The sequence below is a fragment of the Mytilus trossulus genome, chromosome 10 (assembly GCF_036588685.1).
Source record: "Mytilus trossulus isolate FHL-02 chromosome 10, PNRI_Mtr1.1.1.hap1, whole genome shotgun sequence".
Taxonomy (NCBI): domain Eukaryota; kingdom Metazoa; phylum Mollusca; class Bivalvia; order Mytilida; family Mytilidae; genus Mytilus; species Mytilus trossulus.
This window is the reverse complement of record NC_086382.1, coordinates 35,788,412-35,810,370: the sequence shown is the minus strand read 5'-3', so window position 1 is coordinate 35,810,370 and position 21,959 is coordinate 35,788,412. Positions and strand designations below refer to the sequence as shown.

The 21,959-nt window shown below is 31.6% G+C and overlaps 1 protein-coding gene across 4 annotated transcripts; it reads right to left on the bottom strand.

Moving 5' to 3' along the window:
* Positions 1-413: 413 nt before the first annotated feature.
* Positions 414-20,254, bottom strand: LOC134687270 (uncharacterized). Of its 4 annotated transcripts, none has more exons than XM_063547423.1 (2): positions 20,154-20,254; positions 414-2,745 (listed from the first exon to the last, which is right to left on the bottom strand). In XM_063547423.1, coding segments are annotated over exons 1-2 (2,217 nt in total). In that variant the 5' UTR covers positions 20,156-20,254; the 3' UTR covers positions 414-530. The 4 variants fall into 4 exon arrangements, with proteins under 4 accessions (XP_063403493.1, XP_063403494.1, XP_063403496.1 ...); XM_063547424.1 differs by lacking the exon at positions 20,154-20,254 and adding an exon at positions 11,805-12,159; XM_063547426.1 differs by lacking the exon at positions 20,154-20,254 and adding an exon at positions 9,975-10,071.
* Between the last annotated feature and the right edge of the window lie 1,705 nt (positions 20,255-21,959).

The following is a 21,959-nucleotide window of genomic DNA, read 5'->3' as shown; positions in this document are numbered from 1 at the left end:
ATACCACATTTTCTTTTTTTAAAGTAATCAACTATTTTTATCATACGCAAATGACTGTACACAGACAGGAATATGACAGCCGTTTTCCATTCGCTTGATGTGTTTGAGCTTTTAGTTTTTTCCATTTGATAAAGGACTTTCCATTTTAAATTTTCCTTAGAGTTAGTATTTTATTGTTTATAAAACCTGGCGGTAATAAAATTTAAAAATATTTGATGAAGAAATGCAATCTTTAAAATTTCTAAACTGTTCTTGTCTAATAGTGTTCTAATACATATTTAAGAACGGAACATTGTTTTGGTAGGTCATGTGACTTCCTCTGAGTGCACGTGACTAAATATCTGAAGAACCCTAAGCTTCTTTCAAATGCACGAAAAAATCAATTAAAATGCATCAGGAAAACTTTTAACAAAATATATTATTTATTGTCTTTAATCACACAGAGCATGTGGCTTCAATATAATAGATATGAGTGTTAAAAATAATAAATTAAAATACTGTAAGGTTTTACAACTATTAAAAACTTAACATCACCTTTCGGGTTGAGCACTTAAATTTTTATCTTCATTGTCACTTTCAAGATTTGTAACCCCGTTTTGTTGTGATATTGTTTTGATTTTATTTTCCTCTGGAATGTCTTCTTGATGAAAGGCCTCCTCTGTTTCTGAAAATGAACAATCCGGTGCTTGTACTAAGCCTTGGGTCTCCGAAATAACTGGTATATTTTCTTCCTTAGGTAATACTTGGTCTACTTTTGACCTTTCAGTATTTACACTGTGTTCATTTACAGGAGTAATACCTGAATATTCAGTATTATTTGGTGGAGCATTAGGAGATTTTATAGTCCCTAGATCAGGCGATGCCAGGCCGCCATTAGCCTTCCGCGTTATTGTAACCTCGCCTTGACCAAACCGAAAGTCGACGGTAGCTATCTCATGTGGCTTCCTTCCTAAAACACCAGAATTGGAATTTTCTAATTCCTTTGAATGTCTATGTTGTGTACGAGCTCTTCTCAAATCTAATTTTACTAAAGGATTTGTATATTGTTCGGCTCCTGTTAGTACATGGTTGTCGGCAAGGACATTCTTGGTTCCTTCAAATACGTCCAAAGTCTTAAATTTTGACAAAGCCGCTTTTGATGTCATCTTTCTTCTTATGTTATCAGAACTTGACGCTGAAGATGCACTTTGATTGTCTCTTCCGTTGGGAAGTTGTATCTGCGCATGCTGATTGTTGTCTTCTTCATCTTTGTTGGCATCCATTTTGACAACTGACAATGCTTGTCGAAGGTGAGAAGACCTTGCATTTTCTTTTTTCTCTTTGTCTAATCTAATATTTACAATTGATGGATGAGTTTGTGTCTGACTCATTCGTAGCCAGTGTTCTTTATCAGACTTTCGACGAAGAGTTTCCTCGTCTATTTCTTCAATGAATCTATTGTTGTGAACGTTTTGAAGTTGTGCAAATGTAAATCGGTGATTGGGATTAAGGTTGTAGGCATCAACGGCAAATTGATCTAAATTGATTCTTTTTAATCCATTTAATCCTTGACTCTTCGACTTAGTTATATCTCTACGAGCTGTTTTATTTTCATCGTTTCCATTTTCGTCTGAATGTTTTACGTTTTGAGTTTTATCTGTTAAATCAAAAGGGTTTTCACACTTTTCAAGATCGTTCAAATCGGTTTTTAGACTAAGTGAAGATTTTTGTTTCATTTTATAATGGCTTAAAGTCAAATCGTTTCGACGAGGTTTCGGAGCAGTATCAGCCCTTAATTCCAGATATTGGTGTTGAATTTGATTCAAAGATTTCAGATTGGTATGGCGTCGTTTCATTTTCGAAATCATTTCATCAGACCGGTAGTTGTTCTGGTACGCCGTCATTCGTTCACGAATCATATCCGCCATGATGGCTCTATCCGCTTTGTCAGTCACGTCTGATGGCATCTCTGAAAACCATTTGTCAATTTTATTGCTAAAAGTAACATTTGATTTACTCCTAGGTCCGAGAGATTTAGTACGTTTTATCTTTGGTTCTGATTTTGCTCCTTTATTAGGGTCGGTATTTTGTATCACAGGGAAAGACACTGGTTCATTCGCAGCCTCGTTTCCGTTCACTTTTCCGGTTTCATTTCCTACTTCATTTAAAGAAGGTAAATTGAAGTTTGTCATCATAGTTTTCTCACGTTCTGGAAGTTTCGCCATATCCTCTGGCCCAAAGTATGGTGCGTTACTATTTAGCGCTGCCAAACTTGGATCTTTCTTTTCCATTAAACTTAAATCCACGTGACTATGAAAGTGATATTTCTTCTGCATTTTTGCATTTGAAGACTTATTTAAATCCTTAAAACTACTACTACGTTGAAGTCGTTCCTCATAATTACTTTTCTGTCCAGAAAAGGACAAGTCGTCTGCAACTTTAGGAAACTTTCGTCGTGACAGGAAGTTGTACATGTCACGTGGGTTGGTGATATCCGGATGCATATTACCAAATAGTGCTGGATTACTTTTCACAAGTAAATCTTTTGGTCTTAATTCCTTTTTAAGTAACTTTTTGTCTGCAATTAACATATTCTCCACGTTTGAAACCAAAAGATCGTAATCAATCTCGATACTAGCTTCAATTGCTTGTTTGGGTTCATTTTGACTCTGAGTATTCCTAGGTGTTTCAGATCCTCTGTTATAAAATCGGCTTAGACCACTAGGTGCAGTCCGCGGCCCTGGATAGTTTGCTACTTCAAGAGCCCTGAAAATAAAAATTACAAAGAATGAATTCAAAATTTAAGAAGGTATAGTAAGTGAGATTACTTTTAACATAATTATGATAAACAATCTTGTCATACCTGCATTCTGCGTGTGATGATGTTACATACAAACGCCAAGAAAAAATTGATGCGCAGTTATTCAAGACTTGACTAAATGAAAAGAACATTTTATATTACCTATAGTCATATTGATATACACAGGAATGTAATGACATTATATTATGCATATTAAGGAGTAGTGTTTTATAAATTAAGACGTCGTCTTCATGAAAGTAAGATTGCGAATTAATATTAAATTACTTCTCACATTATTAAAATATATTATGAATACAGTAATGCTTATAGGATACAGCTATCCTTAATTAAAGCGTATTGACGTATTTTACGGAATTAGTTATCTGTTTTAGAGCTGCTATATTCCTAATTAAGTATATTGCGCTAATTCCGAGGATCGATTTACGTCAGACCAATATCACAGACGAAAACCCTTCTGCATTTTCTGACTTATGTATATTATTTAATAATCATTTTGAAAAGGCTCTCCTCGAAGTTTTCTATTATTGTGTTAAGTCTGAATTGATATTATGATAACTTTAAATAATTCTGCTGCAATGTTCCTGACCGGAGTCATTTCAACAGATTTGAAAGGGACACATTTTATAAAAATAAGCGTAGGTGTTTCAAATGTAAAATCTGTTCTAGTCGGATTATAAACACGATACGTTGTTGAAATACTTGTTAAATGAAGCAATAATTTAATCAAAATGAGTTCTTCCAAGACCATTACATTTTTTCTCTCCCATTCACCCCTTTACAAAACAGGTCTTTACAAAATATTTCTGAGAATTGGAAATATTAGCGTAGTGCCAGAATAAATGCAAATTGTTGATGGTACAATTAATAAGACAGATCAAGTGGATGATTTACGGTTGAGCCGAAGAAAGAAACAAAATGCCATGTTAAAAAACTGACGAAAAAACAGATAAGACCATAAAAACACTACATATATTAAGATTTATGTTGGGCAACATAACAATTTCAAAAACCGGTTTGAGTTCAGGTGTATGCACGGGCATTTACATACAGAACGTCATGTAAGGTGGTCAATCGTTGTGTAATGTTAGTGTGACTATTGTGTTTCTTTCCTCTGATCACTAAAAAAACTTCCTTCCTTCAAATGAGCATTTTCGTTACTTCCGTAAGTTCAACAGTTTTGTAAAACAAGAAGATGTGGTATGATTGCTAATGAGACAACTGTCCACCAGTGACCAAATGATATAGAAGTTATCACCTACGTACATGTATACTATAGTTTACCGCACGGCCTTCAACAATGAGAAAAACATACGCAATAAGCTATAATAAAAAAGTCAAACAATTCACACTTCAAACGAGAAAAACTAACGTCTGAGTTATATACAAAACCATGAACGAAAAACAAATATGATATACAGCAGCAAACGACAACCAATGCAGGCTTCTCTTGGGACAAGCACATACACTACAGAATGTAAGTTAAGTATGCCTGTTCACGAGATAGAAAATGAACAAAATATATACATGCCAGCCCACTCGTTGGTAAAGCCAGATAATATAACCAATTTTATCAGATTTATAACCCCTATATCATTCCAATCCGTTATAGACAGCAAAATTAATATAAAAAAAAGAATCATTCAAATCTTTCATTGGTAATATTTTTATATTTACCTTTATATAATCAACATCAAAATCCATCGCTAAGCAAAACACACATATATGATCAACCTCCGTATTTAATTAAACAAACTAGGATTATGGCTGAGCAACTAAATCCTATGTTTTTCTTTTGTAACTGTGCCCAGTCAACTTGATCTTTTCTAAATGATTAATCCCTGTTTAACCATGCTTGGTTTGTTCATATAATCAACAATAAATACTTAATTTTTGTATTAAATTTTTAAATCAACACTCACGTATATATAGGTTTTTTAAGTTCAAGATGGAAAATCCATCGATAAGTATATAGGAGGAAATGGAAGGGGATCTTTTATCTCTATGTTCTTTTTACTTTTTTATGCCATTTTTTCTCTCCTTTTTCTTAATATAATTTTTTACTGTTATTCTCTCTTCTTTATATTTCAACATTCAATTATTCTGTTTTAGCATATTTTTCTCTAATATTCTTGAATTTTTAGCCCTTTTATCTGCCCTTTTCAAAATCATTCTCTATTTAAAGACTCATTTTGGTGTAATCAGTGCATTGAGTACATACATTTGTGAAATTTGGGTTTTACAGAGGCGAAATGAATTTAGATAAATTATTGAAATTATTGCGAGTTTTTGATGCCTTCACATACTATATATAGTATTTATAAGCAAGGACGGAGTGTCAAATTCATTATATTCATGGTCATGGTTGTGGTTTTTTTTCTATTTTATTGAGTCCCTGTACACTTATATGCATTTTTCTAAATGCTCAATTTCTCCTTTATAATATATCAACTAAAAATGTCAGACCCAGATAATTATGATATAATGTTACACACGATAAATTGTTTCAGTTGTGTTCATTTGAAGTATAGTGTTCTTTTGTACATTTCATTGAAGGTTTTTACATTAAAATTATGACCATTTTACTTCAGAGGGGATATAGAATATATGTTTTTATTTCCCCAAAAAATATACTGATCCGCAATTGAATGTAATAAATGTGTTGGTCAAGCAGACGACAATAAATATTCTGAATTCAGATATCCCCCTTACCTGATAGTGTTGAAATTGACTCAGACAAGAACAACTATAACTATCCATTGAATATCATAACCCTCCCACCAAAAAACGTTTGTAAATTTGAGAGCCAAAAAGTGTTGTAAAAGAGCCTCGATTTGATATTTCACCAAAACGCAAGGCTTGTAAGTTTCTAAATCAAATGCAATCTATTAATTATTTAAATTTGCGAATAAAATAAATTGTTAACTTTATAGCATCTTTTCCCCAATTTTATTTTAAATTTAAAATCTTGATTTTTTTTACTAGTTGCCCGATACAGTCATCTACAGAAGCCGGGTAGTTTCATGGTTGAATTTATAAAAGAATTTAAGAATGTTCAACATTGTATCGATCACTTAATTAGCAATGACCTTCCTTGTAAAGTTTAATAGAAATTCTATATATTAGTATTTAAACTAAATTTTAGGTTGTTTAAATGTTTTTCGTCACGGAAGCACTTTTAAGATAGTAATTATTACAACTTTGGGTAGTTTATGTATTTATTTGGTCGTAAACAAACTAGTTATTGATAATAAAATCAGGTATGCTTAATATATACATGTGTATATATAATAGAATGCTCTGTTGGACTGTGAAATGTTACAGTCACGTTGTAAATTAGTAGTGTTGGAAACGTGGTGACCACGCGGTAGTCAGCTGCTTACAATACAATAGAAAAATACATTATATCATGGCTATTCTTAGTTTTATTATGTTCAGTAAATACCATTGATTCCATTTGCTTGCTTAAGTTGAACGTCCAGTGGCAACTGTTTCATGCATTTTAGAACTTGAAATCATTAACAATTTATACAATTATAGATGGGTTGTGCAAGATGCGAAATCAAACAATGTAGTTGCCAATAAGAGGATAAATGGGATATACATGTATATAAGTTATGTAGATGATAGAGTCGCAAAACAAAACTAAACGAAAGACGCCTGTATTTTTCAGCTAGGATTATTTGTGTCGAGTTTTTAGATTGTTTTATTGGTCCATGGTTTTTATTTATTTAAATAGTACCATTTGTCGTTTCTGTTTAATTTGTTCCATTATACAGGAATATAAAAAAGAAGATGTGGTATGATTGCCAATGAGACAACTCTCCACAACAGACCAAATGACACAGAAATTAACAACTATAGGTTACTGTAGGCCTTCAACAATGAACAAAGCCCATACCAAATAGTTAGCTATAAATGGCCTCGAAATGACCAATTTAAAACAATTCAGACGAGAAAACTAACGGCCTAATGTATGTACAAAAATTGAACGAAATACAAATACAATGTATGTAACACATCAACAAACGACAACCACTGAATTATATGCTCCTGACTTGGGACAGGCACATACATACAGAATGTGGCGGGGTTTAGCATATTGGCGAGATCCCAACCCTCCCTTTAACCTGGGACAGTGGTGTATTTCTTTATTCATTATTGCGGTTGTAGAGCACCAACATTGACCGTTACATGTGCGATTACTAGATGCTTGTTATGCTCTTAATACTTATCCCTGGTTAAGGGGAAGTATAAGCTCTCTAGAAGAAGAAAAAAACACCTTGTAATTCAGTGGAAGTCGTTGTTTGTTTTCTGTCATATTTTTTTTTAATGTTTTGAGCAGAAATTGGATGCTCATTTTCTATTTTAAAATATTTTGTATTACTCCTTTATTCTAATTGAAAATGTAAAGAATTACAATTACAAGATCATGTTTCATTTTCATTATATCTATTTATGAGTTAGATGTAGTCGAAACCGTAAAAAAATATGACATACATTACTGCACATCACGGAAAAGGGAAAGATTTACACTATATCATACAACTTATGTTATTCTCCTGAAACTAACAATGTTTTGAAATCAATTTGAATTTTCAGTATACATTGTAATTTTAATATCATTGTCCCAGTTGTGGGACTCTCTTTTTATACTTATCAAAAGAAAAAGCTCAAAAGAAATGGATGAACTATAATTATACAAAGAAAAGGAATACAGCGACGCACCATATAACCTTCCATTAAAAATCTTCTTTTCAATAAAAACATAGAAAATAATATCGATTACGATATTGGATTATATATGAGCATTAAAAGGATAACAATTTAAAGTAGGTTGCAATAAGAATGAAGACCTATTTTAAAACACTTTTAATATAAATCAATAAAGCTTTATATATTTTAAAAAAAGATACACGCGTCGTGAGTTGATATAAAATAATGTTTGTTTTAATGCTTAAATGCGTTTTAAGAATAAGATCTTCGAATTCTTTTATTTATGACTTTTTGACACTAAAGAAAACATGCAGTTGTACGCTAATTTTATTCGTTTCTTTGTTTTACACGACATTGAAGGATGCCAAGTTTTTGCTATTTGAGTATACATGTATGTTATATGAATTTATCCATTTTGTTTTGTCAATTTATAAAAACACCTCACGATCGAATGTTAGGTACTTATATATCCTTGGCTTTTAAATCGGTTGATGGAGAAGTCTGACCTGATGACCTTAATACTCTAAATAAATTTCACATTAATTTTCCATAATAGTAATGTTATACTTCATTTACAGTAGCTTATCCCTGCCCCTTCTATGTCTCTTGTGAAAGAGTTGTTTCGGCAGCAATCATACATCATCTCCTTTGTTAAAATTTTATGCAGGATATTTTACTTGTGCTGTGTGGATGCAGTAGAATATGACCCCGTTCCTGTAGCGTATGCCAATTCATTTTACTGCTATGTTTTTGGTTTGTGAGACAACTGTTTTTATATTCCATTATAGTTTTCACATATGTCATCCCAGCCCTTCTTTTATGTCTCTTTTTTGACAGTTTTCTCATAGGCAATTATAGCTAATCTTCTTATTTCTATATTAGTAATACCTTTGTTTTACTACCAACTTTTTATAGAGTCTTTCATAATTGTTAAGTAAAATATGGGGGATATTGACACAATGCACTCCGACCGGATGTTGTCTGGGTAAATATACATCCAACAGATAGAACAACGTACAAGTGCTTAGCAAACTCGATTTGAATAAGGAGTGGAGGGTCATACATCACAATTCCATTAAGGTCAACAACACGAAGATCGGATATCTATTTACAGAACAAATTTATATATCAAAATGAAAATGCTGAAAGTGGCAAGAAATTATTCTAGTTTATGCCAAAATCCAACGTCATGAACATGCATGATATATTTGCCACTGGACGTTAAAGTATTCAGTAACATGTATATATATTCGACTATAATGTAATTTTAAATCCCCCCAAAACTGAAGCATAATGATAAAAAATAAAGAACCCAGTCATTTTTTTATCTTCTAATGATTGTTTAAATCGGAACCAAAAGTATCAGTTAGTGATAAAAAAAAATGTATCATTTAATTGGCATTGCATATCACAATCTTTATAACGATACAACACACAAGGGCTGACACGCATAAAACTATTTAACAGTACGATTTGTTCCGAACGGACGTACTTTTCTACATGTCGTACGATAAATTAGTAAGTACGATTGGTATCTGAATTTTAAATATAAAAAACAAAATGTGGTATGATTGTCAATGAGACAACTGTCCACAAGAGACCAAAATGACACAGACATTAACAACTATAGGTCACCATACGGCCTTCAACAATGAGCAAAGCCTATACCGCATAGTCAGTTATAAAAGGTCCCGATATGACAATGTAAAACAATTCAAACGAGAAAACCAACGGCCTTATTTACAATAAAAAAAATCGGAACGAAAAACAAATATGTAACACATAAACAAACGACAACCACTGCATTATATGCTCCTTACTTGGGACAGGCACATATATAAATAATGTGGCGGGGTTAACATGTTAGTGGGATTCCAACCCTCCCCTAACCTGGGACAATGGTAAAACAGTACAACATAAGAACGAACTATGAAAATCAGTTGAAAGTTGTTTGATGTATATTAACCCTGAGCTGCAGTTAGGAATGGAATTGGTATACTGTGGATTCATTATTATTGTTGGATACCAATTTCCGTGGATTTCGTGGGCACAGTCAAACCACGAAATTCAATATTCAACGAATGATAATTTTTCTATAGGTTTGAATGCAAAACCACGAAATTAAATATCCACGAATATGCAAGTTTTTCTAAATCCACGAAAATTGGTACCAACGAAAATAAATGAATCCACAGTAGTATTCGTCAGTAAAATGATTCTGAGTGAAAAGAGTACATACATACATTAGGAATAGATACATTTGCAACCTTTGTCATTGAAATAGCTTACTAACATTTACGAGTCTACAAGGAGTATAAAAATATTTATGTGCTTACGATTACTTTTTCAGTTTAATTTATAAATTGTACTTTTAAGGCAATCTTCTCGTTACACTTCTGTGGTTGTCAGACACTCAAGGATAAGATATAAATTATCAAAACAGAAAAAAAGCACCACATACTTTAAATGTCAGTCAGTGTCTTCTTAATTTCCCGCTCAAATTCTTACAAACACCAGACGACATCCTCCATTTTAACAATAATGATGATCAAGTGATGGTTTTATTACAACTAGGGGGAAACCAATCTAAGTTCAAGGGCTTCCACAATATAATATTGTTTACTTAAGGTGTTTTATGTGTAAAGTGATGTCAATAGTCTATTTCAGTGTGCGTAGTTTACTTAAGAATAACTTTCTGGAGTATAACAGTGTTTTGCTAACGATATTGTTCAATTTTGACCCGTTTCACAATAAGATTGAAAATATGTTCTTTAATAAAACTATAACCTACTTGATCTTTAGATATTAAAATTCAAATTACTTCTGATTACTTTGCTTTTAGTTTGTTCACTTTTTAGATACACGATTAAAGTCAATACACGTGGATTAATGCAGTTGACGGATTAAAAATTGTTTAGATCTAATATTTGAGGGTATCGTTTTCAGTCAACTTTTTTGTCCCAAAGAAAAAGATTCTGCCTGCTCAATATACAATGTAGTTCTCAATATATATTCATACTTTAAAAATTGCAGGTATAGCTTTATGAGTGGTTAATTATAGGATTATTTACTTTTGAATATGTTGTCTCAAAAATGAAAAGACAGAATTAAACATATTTTATTGTTCAAAAAGGACACATGGATTAGACAAGTTTTTCAACGTAGTAACGTCTTCTCCAAACTTTTTGTTAATAGATACTACACATAAGTCACATTTTTATAGTCATTTGAGACGTTTTTATGTGCATGCTGTGTTTACTTTGACAGTATATATATTCATTGTATTGCAATATAATATTTCCCACAGAAAGTAACCAAAAGTTAGCGTGCAATAAATTCTAATATTGCCCTAGTGCAATAAATCTCAAAATTCATGACGTCATCAACGACAAAATCTTAGTTTTTACTTTCAAATATTACATTGCTATACAATAAAAGGGTTATTGCATGAATATTGTGTAATATTGTCCCTCGTAGAACATATATCGCAAGCTCGTGCAATATAACTTGAATTCTACTTGGGACAATATTCCCCAATATTCATGCAATAACCCTATAATATATAAAGACAAGGATCACATTTTCAATAATTTATCAGTATCTTTCTTCCTTTTTACGCTGTAGAAAAATCTAAACAACTGCAATTTATCTCCCGTTAACCAAGAAAATATTTCGCACAATCTAAAAATTTCACACACGCTAATTAAACATTACGTACATTGGCAATCAAGAAATTTTATATGAAATATTTCGTATCGATTTAGTTTACAGATACATGTAGATATTTCGAGATTCAGAAGCAGACTAAGAATGTGTGTCCATATATATACAGAGACCATGTGCCGCTTATACAACTAACATGTTGAGTGGACATTGTAGTATCATGGGGGGACTGCAATTTGTCACAATTATATCTTTAAGAGTTCACATCATAATGAGTATGTGAACTGCGTTGTCAAGTCGATGTGACCACAACAGTATAGAACACAAATTGTTACCCTGATTTGAGACGCCCAGTGATTTAACGAACGGACACCCTCTCCCCCCCCGAAACATATCTCCGTCTATCGTACAATGGCAAGGAGCGGATCTAGCCATTTTAAAAAAAAGTTGGGTTCTAACTATATGTCCCAAATTGAATTTAAATGCATTGGTCGTCAAATAAAACGGGGGATTCCAACCCCTCGAACATTCCCCCCTTTTCATTTGGTTCCGACAGTGCGTAGGCGAAGCATACACATACATCTTACTTTACATAACATGCTGACTTTACCATCTTATATGTTCTTACCTGGAATCAACAGTGTATTTAATTCATCTAAAAAGTAATCTCATTAATACATGTAACTCCACTGTAATTCTGCATTTAACACGCAGTGTCCGTTAAACTGAGTACTACAAAATTATAACTTCCAAAAGGACACTTTTGTACTGGATATTTTCCTGTCGGTTTTTATGTATTGTCGTTAATGTAAATATTTCAGCTGTGAATTATTCAGTTCAAAATTAATTTTCTTTAAGAGATCGATGGCTATGTTAAAATTTAAACTATTAATTTTACAGGCTCGTAAAATTCCGGATTATCAATGAAATTGTTGATTTTTTCCACATAGCTGTTGATTTTTCACGTAGCTGTGTTTATATTACCCAACACACAATTTAAAGACCATTCATTTTAGTTATTACCTAAATCCTTTTTAAATTTGTTTAATTATTCAATTAAAATACAAAAGAGAAACTGTTTGTTTAGTCGCGAAGGTCAGCATATAAAAATAGTTTTGACCCGATAGTACGTCGTTAAAACCCAAGAACAAAGACATTTAACACGGGACAAAGTGCTAATACTTTAAAGTCTTTATACAAATTTAACAAAAAACTAGACTTGGTTAGAAAAAATGACTGAGTTTTAAAAATTTTAACATTGTTACATTTATTCAACGTAAAGTTTTTAAAACACATATTCAAACTTAACAATTTGTAAGTTTAACACTTGAATTGGTACCGAGTCAAGTACTAATTTTTCATATATTATGATAAATTATGAAGATAGATGTATGTTATTTTGTATTGTTTGTTTCTATTTGTCACATTTGTTATTTCTCTGCATGACAGAGATAAAAAGGAGGAAGGAAGGAAACCACAAAAATATACTTGAATCTCTCACTTTTTTCATCTGCTCTTCAAATTCAGGACAAATATAAGATTGATCGTACGTAATGTAAAAAATCATTATATTTCGACCAATCTTAGTCGTAGTTTTTTGTCACACCGACTCAAGAGGCGGATCCATGGTCCCCCAAAAAAAGAATTTACACCAAGATGTCGTTATATGAATTTAGATACTCAATTTGACAGTGTAGTACATGGTGGTTTGATTTATTTATCAGGTCTGATGGATTGGTACAATAAAAAAAGAAAATGAGAAATTGATGGAATACCAGAGAGTTTCAGTTACCCGAATAAGTCAGTCATAATATGCTGCTTCTCTGTGATGGCTTCGCTGCAGAGATTGATTACGGGAGCTTTCAAATTGATTATCAGCAACCTTCCCATCATGCCTTCAGTTTTTCGTGTTAATGATTTCCCGGGAATCAGCCCGGCTGATCAAATCTGTAGAGCCTCTATTAATACGTGTATATGATTGACATAATATAGAATATAATTGATTCTTGTCCTGTATAATCTATACACAACTTATAAATGCCAATATTCAACGATGGTCCGAAAACACAGTTGTCGTCCTTTGATTTTCGTTGTCTGCCTACAGTGCGGACAATTTGTATCATACAATTTCTAATTTATTTCTATATATTGCATGCATAAAAAAGTAAGTAAGTTAGTAAGAGAAGAAAATTACATGAAACAAAAATGGTCATAAACTTTTATTTAAAGTTGTGATTTGGTCCAGTTGGAAAGGACAAAAAATTAGTATGCTCAATATATCAAATTGAATCTTTAAAGTTAGATCCCCTCAATATTAAATTGTTCATATTTCGAGTAAGAGAAGGTAGTTTTTATCCAACACTTTGATACCATTTGTCTAAAAAATAGTCCAATTCTCTGTAAAAAAAAATTGAGATGGAGCAGATGCGATTTTTTCTAATTCGTATTTAATGTCATAAGAATATATCACGACATAACTACATGTATTATCGGCCTAAAGCTGTTTGGTTAATGGAATGACGTTTATGATGATATTTCTATAAGTGCATGTAACAGACAGATGTTTCCGTATTCCAACGCAAACGTATGTTGTAATGTTTGTCACGTATATTTGCGTTTGTTTTTCGTTAGACACCTTCAATATATGACTTTATCTTATTAATATGATCTTTAAAGTTTATAACATTCATTTATACATGTACCAACTACATTTAGATATATTATTGCCTTACTTTGTCTCGTAGACGATGTAAAAAGATAATTCTTACATAATTGATCAAAATACGTCACTTATAAAATATATACATGTACAATTGCAATAGAAAAGTTTAATACATGTACATGTACTAGACTTACTTTGTCTCGAAGACGATTTAAAAAAAAAATATATATTGTTAATCAAGACGTAATTATAAATATAAAATTTAGAATGAAAATGGGGAATGTGTCAAAAAGACAACAACTTGATCAAAGAGCAGGAAACAGCAAAATCCACCAATGGTCTTCAACAGAAAGCTAAAATATCACGCACCAAACTGCGGGCTTCAGTTTTCCCTTAAAAATGTGTAGTAGTCTTTTAAAATTCAATTCACACTTACTCCAAAACAAATAAATGAACTAAAATAAAAATAAAACATATTTAACAAGACAAACAAAAGCCAGACAATGTGCTTGGAAAGTATAATTCTAAACATTGTTTAATTCTAAATTATAAATTCAAACATATCATAAAAGTCCGAAGACTTTTATTTGTTTATGAGTGAATTGGTCGAGTTTATACACCAATAAATTCCGTTAAAAAGTCGTTTAATCCTATAGTATTCTCAAATTTTATTACAAATTATATTGCCGGTTACGAATTATTTTATTTTGGCACTCATATTTTACCCACACGAAGTTCCCTTCAAACTTGTAAAAGCTGTTGCCTAATTAATTGGTTTATTAGCGATGAATGCAAATCAGCTGCTACAATGTATATGTTGCAAACTATAATTTAAATGCTTGTGTCACAAACGACAAAATAGATGTGTATACATATTAGAAAAGTTTATTTGAACATCACAGCTAACATCAGTGTAACTTGGATACCTCCCCCCCCCCCCCCCCCCCAAGGCAAAATTTCTGTCCCTATCCAAGATACCCTCATTTTACAGAGGCAGTCTAAATTTCCCCGACCATCATCCCAGATGGCCTCTATCGTATCAACCTACCTTTTGTATTTATTGTGAACTTATTCTCGTCATGAATATGCATGACATTTTTTCCACTGGACGTTAAGCAATCAACAATCAATCTAAATTCAGTTACTAAAACTAAAACTAGAGCCAGTTTGATTGACATACATTCATATTACATAGTATTTCCTCCCTAATGAAGATTTAAATATTAAGATATTAAACATGCATTGTTACTTAACAATTTCTATATAGAAATTATATGCTAAACTTAAAGATACATTTGCAATAAAGGTTGATTTGACACACAATTGAACAGCAGTTTATAACTAAAAATAGCTATTAAAAAAATTGCATAATGTGTCTGCAATCGGAAATATTTTCTAAAAAGTACATTTTACGTAATTTGAAACCCTGTGAATCTTTGTAACAAAATTGATGCTACTGTATGCGGTAATAAAAAAGTTCGTAATTCGTACTTTTAATTCCAGTTCTAATGTTTAAAATATCTAAAATCAGGTTTGAAAACTCCACATGCCTTACAAATCATCAATGTTAATCTGCTCATCAAATATACAATGTACAGTCATTTGGTTGGGTATCATTGAAAGGGGGGGGGGTCTATCGTTCAAAATATTGAAAAATTCATACCTCAAAAATATCGATTAACAAAAACACTGTCCATCAGTCTTTTGTTCTTAGCGTTTTGTGTGTTTAGTTGGTTTTTTTTAAATTATCTTTATGAAGAGTAACGGGTCCAATCAAAATGTCCATACCACTAAACGAGATAGACTGTTGTTTGTTAAACGCCTAGTGACAAATATTACACGCATATTCGGGAGGGAACAAAGTAACAATAAAACTAATCTATATGTTAGACAAGAGAATCTCGACTGCCACTGGGAAACGAGAGTACAATGTATATTCAAGAGCAGAAATCAATAATAATTCTGGTTAAATGCCACTATGGATCTACATATACAATGTGTTTAATGCTATTAATATTAACTGAGTACCGCTATCTTGAATTTTAAAGAAGTAGAACACAACTGGTCTTAGTTCTTTGCTTATGTCTGCAAGTTTTGATATAGATTTGCAACAAATGGCATTAGTCATGTGCATAAATATAGGAAGACAGGATATGAGTGCCAATGAGACAACTCTCCATCCAAGTTACATTGAATTTATAAAAGTAAACCATTATAGACCAAGGTACGGCCTTCAACAAGGAGCCTTGGCTCACACCGAACAGCAAGCTATAATGGGCCCCACAAATTACTAGTTTAAAACAATTCAAACGGGGAAAACCAACGGTCTAATCTATATAAAAACGAGAAACACTTATGAACTTTAATGTTGCCACAGTGTATAAATGTATGACTGAATGATGTTTAAAATAAACCTTTAATGTAGTAATGAGAAATAACTCTTTTTAAAAAAAAAAATAAATCCAAATCATACATTTGAAACTTACTATCTAGTGGATGAAAAATTTAGACATCATTGAAACAATAGAATTAGACGCCATAATAATGAGAGAAAAAAATGTACCACATTAAAATTGTCATCCATAAAAAAAGGATGGTGGCGTTGCTGATTATTAGGGGGTGTTTAACGACATTGAGTTCAGTATAGAAAGATATCGATGGCAGAAACTTCAAAGAACATGTTTACCTGGAGATACTTGCAGGCGGTCTCAACTTGAAGAAGAAACTGAAAACAAACTGACAAGTCCTTATGTCTTGCTGGCGCACATGTTTAATCAATTGAAACCAAAATGTTTATCACACCCAAGCCCCCCCCCCCTCCTCCTTCACCTCCTCAAAAAAAAAAAGAAGGAAAAATAGTCAAAATGTAACTTTTATTAGTATGCAAATGAATAATAAAAGAACATCTGCATTTACCTTGTAATTTTTGGACGTCATGCACCTAGATAGTACATGCACATGTACATGTAGTTGTTTTTAAATATAAAATTCATTTTCAAACTGGCATGGTTTCATAATTATTTTTTTTTAAATATTAATTGTTTCGTAACAAGGAAACTACATTAAGCTTTAGACTGAACTGTTTTACTTTGTTGTTATTGAAATGCAGCGTTTTAAGCTTGTCAGAAAACAATTCAATTTTCAAAACTTGATAGCTATGAATACAAAAGAACTAAGTGATTGTAAAATACTCAAAGAGATCGATCATATTTGAAATAAAACTTTGTCTGGTCTCAAGTTTCATAGTATACAATTAAATGTAATTATATACACTACATTCTTAAACACCTGCAGACGACATGCGTCAAAAAGTTTTGAAGTGTTTTAAAAATATGGTTTTCCATTAAAATGGATTTTAAAAGCTTTGTTCAACATATTTTAAGACATAAAGTAATATTTTACCGTTATAAATAATTTGAGGGGATATTTTAATTCTTGTTTAAATGTATCCTCATGTACCACGTGGGTGTTTAACATGGCAACACAGACATTACATCCACGCGGTGTTAAAAATCTATAAATTTCATTGTCTATCTGAAAAATGTTCGATGAAGAATGCACTTTTTTAATCAGTCTTCTTGTTGGTGACCTTCTGCTGTTGTTTCTTCTATGGTCGAGTTGTTGTCTTTTTGACACATTCCCCATTTCCATTCTCAATTTTATTCTTCACAACATTATAGAACTGTGTGGTAATCAGAACAATTTTGAGCGTAATTTAGGGGCGTTTCCAAAAATTTTCACATAGAAAGGGGGCGCTGACTGCCTGTGAGAGGATCCGCTCCAGTCATACTTCAGTGATACCCTAAATAATCAACCAAATGTGTACTACAGAAAGGAGGAAACCCTCAAAATTCGCCTCTGTTAAGTTGTTTACTTGTATACTTTTAAACGTGGTACATGTAGCGGAGCAGTATCATCGTAATTATGAGTGTTTCATATCGCTCGGCAGTAGTTGCTTGCAGATCGTTTCTTTCTAGCTACGCCCCTGTTAATGATAACACAGTACCAAATTGAATGTAAACAATAAGGAAAAAAAAATATTCAAACTTTTCTCTTCTGGGTTAGTTTTAGTTTTGGTTTATTTTGGTCTATTTTGATCACGGAGGCAAAATTTGGAGTAGACTTTTATACATCAACTATATCAAAACCAAGGGACTGACAAGATTCAAATGCTGCAGTACGAAAAGCCAACTTGAATGCAAAACAAAAATGCGACAAAGCAAAGTTTAACATTAGTCTTGCATTAAGTGTTGAGGTAAAAACAAAAGGATATCAAATGTAATGAGTAAACTTTTTATTCGAATGTTAGAATTTTAACCCTTTCCACAATTATATACCATGAAGGATATAAAAGTATCTGGAATGCAATGTGATATTTGTGAATGACCGTGCAAGGGCTGTATAGCCAGTCAAGGTAGTTAAAAACTTTATTTTTTAAAATATTTGTCATGCAATAAAAAAGATTGGTGGGTCTTATACAGAACTTTATCCCTTTTACCTTTAATAGACCTATTTTATTGGAAAGCATAAAATAACATTAATAAAATCAGTATTTAACGGGATAACAAAATAAAAGTAAAAAATATACCTTTTCATTTGTAACCTTAGTTATAAAGTAATTTACGTTTATTATCAGTAAATAAATCAATTAAATGAATATTACAGGAATTTTGAAGTACAGGTCATGCACCTCATAAATTGATCTATCAGAAGCAAGACCGTTAAGTATTATTTAAATATAACTAAATACAAGTAAATTGTGTGGCTTATAGGAAGTTTCAGCTAAGTTTTGTCTTCATTTGTTTTTTTATTTCATTTGATAAAACAAGTTTGTAAAATGGAATTTGGAAATTTTGAACAAAATCAATCTAGCCATTCTTTGAAAATCACAGGAATAAATTTTAAATCCATTCTAAGACTTATACGTGTATTTGATAACTCTTGGAGAACAATTTCATTATGAAAATAAAAACTTATACAGTTTTCATAAGTTATAAAAAAAAAATGTGGTATGCTGCCAATGATACACGTACAACTCTCCAGTCTCCACAAGAGATCAAATAGCTCATATAGAAGTTAACAACAACAGGTCACCATAAGGCTTTCATCAATGAGCAAAACCAATACCAAATAGTCAGCTGTATAAGGCCAAGATATTACAACCTTAAAACAATTCAAACGTGAAAATTAACCATTCGGATTCATGAACAAACAGGGTTTGAAGACGTTTATATAACATGGTGGTCAGGAGTAAATAAATGGTGCTGGTGGACTATCAGTCCCCGAGGGTATCATCGGCTCAGTAGTTAGTGCATCGGTACTTACATGAATTAACAAACTTTACTAAAATTGTTCGTTTATAAATTTTAAAATTAATAAGAAACTATGGTTTCAACTCCCTCAGGCAAAATTGGCTTTAGATTAATTTGACTATTTATTTTAGGTATTTTTGACATATAGCTTTTCGACGGTTTCGGTACTTATACATCCTCGGATTTCAAATGTTTGGCTTTATGCGTTCCTGGTGAAATTAAATTCAGAAAAGCGCTTCGGACGTAAGAATTTATTTACCGTGTTGTTTTCAATATTTTATACCACTTATATATTCCTTGTGATCGAAGCGCTTTTATGCACCTAGAGCGCTCAAATATTAACGGCTAGGTATGTAAAAACACGTGGAAATAAATGGGGCTCTGTTACCATAATCGACACAGTAAGAAAGAAAAATTAATCTGAGGTCAAATTTTTCTGAGGGAGTTGTAACCGTAGCTTCTATATTTTTTTTCATGCCGATGATTATTTTCTATTTTGTAAACAAATTTTTTATGAAAGAATTCACGTAGAAAAAACACCTGCATTTTTAATTAATTGACTCATAACGGGATCATAGTATTTTAATTGAAAAGTTTTATATTTTAATTTATTATTTATAATTTATTTACTAAAAAGGGTTATAAATAATTCGCTAAAATGGGCTTTGACAATTTTATTTTTTCGCTAAAAAGGGTTTAGTTTCTGGCGCTCAAATGGGTTTTACTTTGGCGCACAAACGTCCTTTTTTCGCTGAAATGTTTTATCAATGCGCTCAAATGTCCTCCGCCGATCATGGTATTCAGGACTACAGTTGATGAGATGAATTATCATATTCTGCCGCGCCAACCCAGGTTCAAGTTGTGAAATTTTATTTAAATACATACTTTTAGATCGATTCACATTATCTGCCATTTTAAAACATATAATATTTATGCTCTTGAATTCAATGTTTTCAAAAAAGATTTCATAGGGAACGATTTATATGTGAATAAGCATACTTACATTGAGTCAATTAAACTTCTACAAAGAGTTTGAAGAAACAATCAATTAATCCGTTGATATGGGTAGATTATCGTAATCAAAACACTATCACATATTTACTAACAAACATTCAAATTAACAGTGCATTTCAAAACTTCGGGATTCGATTTTAACAAACTGTCATTCATTTCAACAATTCAAAACAATACTATGTGCATGGGTAAATTTCTATTGTGAACACCAGAATGATCTTTTTGAAATTTGAAAATAAAAAATAATTAGTTATTTAAATGTTGCATTGAGTAGGTAATATAACGCTGTGTAAATTAATGTCTGAAAAAATATTGACTGAAACGCTTAGATATGAAATTAAATGTCTGTAATTATCTTAAATTTGACATTTTAAACTTCAGAAATGTAATTGATCATTAATCATTAACGGCAATAGTGAAAAATAGAAATTTCACTTTATTGTGAAAATTATCCTCTCCTTCTCTCTCTCTCTTTTTTAACAGCTCATTACATATAGTATTTGGTTCACATACATGTAATAAAAAGCATAACTTCTGGGGTAGAACATTCGCCTCTCATTCTTCCCCGCTTGTTAAAATAATTATTCTTTTGTCTTTTGCAGATCGCTTTTATATTCTGAATCTAAAGAATCGTCCTGAACATGCATGAAATATTTGCCACTGGACGTTTTTTGATCAATCAATCAAGGATTATAGAAACAACAGTGGCAAGTATCTTAAGATGAGATATAATTGAGATACCGGTATTACAAATACTTGTAAACACGTGCACCCGATTGTATACAAAATCATGTTGTATGACACTATCAATCTATATAAAAAATCATGTAAAAATAATCAATTTAATTCTTAAAAGTATCGCCAAATTGTATCTTTATATACTGTAACAATAAATACATTTTCAAAATTAAGAAGATTCCAAAAATGTATTCTTCTACTGACAATATATTTAATTTAAATTCACACCTATCGTTATATCTATCTGCTGAACAAAATAATATTGTCTTACTTTATATATTTAAAAAAAATGTTTTACCAAGTATGAAGAATAGGCTTAAGGAGCAAAATGATAAATTGATAGATTAAAAGAAAACTATATATTAATTAAAAACCGATTTTTCAGAGAACAATTAAAGGTCTTTTCACCAAAACAATGTATTCCAATATGAAAGTTGTGAAATTAAGTTTAAAATGTCGTTACCTTTGATAACTATATTCAATCGTCAAATGACACATTGTAGCTTATTGTACGCTGATTTCAAAAATATATGGTTTCTATACAATATTTTTTTAAATAAGGGAGACAATTTCGTACTTCCGGTTTGAAAAATGCTATTTCCGATAATATTTGAAAATTTACTTGACACTGATTCCAAAAACATCTGGTTCTATATACTTTTATATTAATAAGGTGCAATAAATAGCTACTTCCGGTTTACACACGGTCACTTTCGGTTGTTTTTTCGAGTTAAATGGTTTGATACCGTTCGCCAAAAGTCTCATGGTTTTATCATGTATACATATGAGGTATAAGCAAAGGTCAAAATCTAGAACTTCAAATTAAGCTATGACCTTGAGATCAATTTCAAGGTCATAAATCAAGGACCTCAAAGCAAAAGACCATAGGTTAATTAAATTTGGTTAATGAGTTATATCACCATACGCATATTTTTAAATAACAGAGGGAAGAAAATTCCCTTTTACGTTCAACGTACCCTTGCAATCATAATATACGTGTTACAACATGTCGCAACTAACAATTTAGTAAAAATAGTTTGTTGGTATCTTATACAGT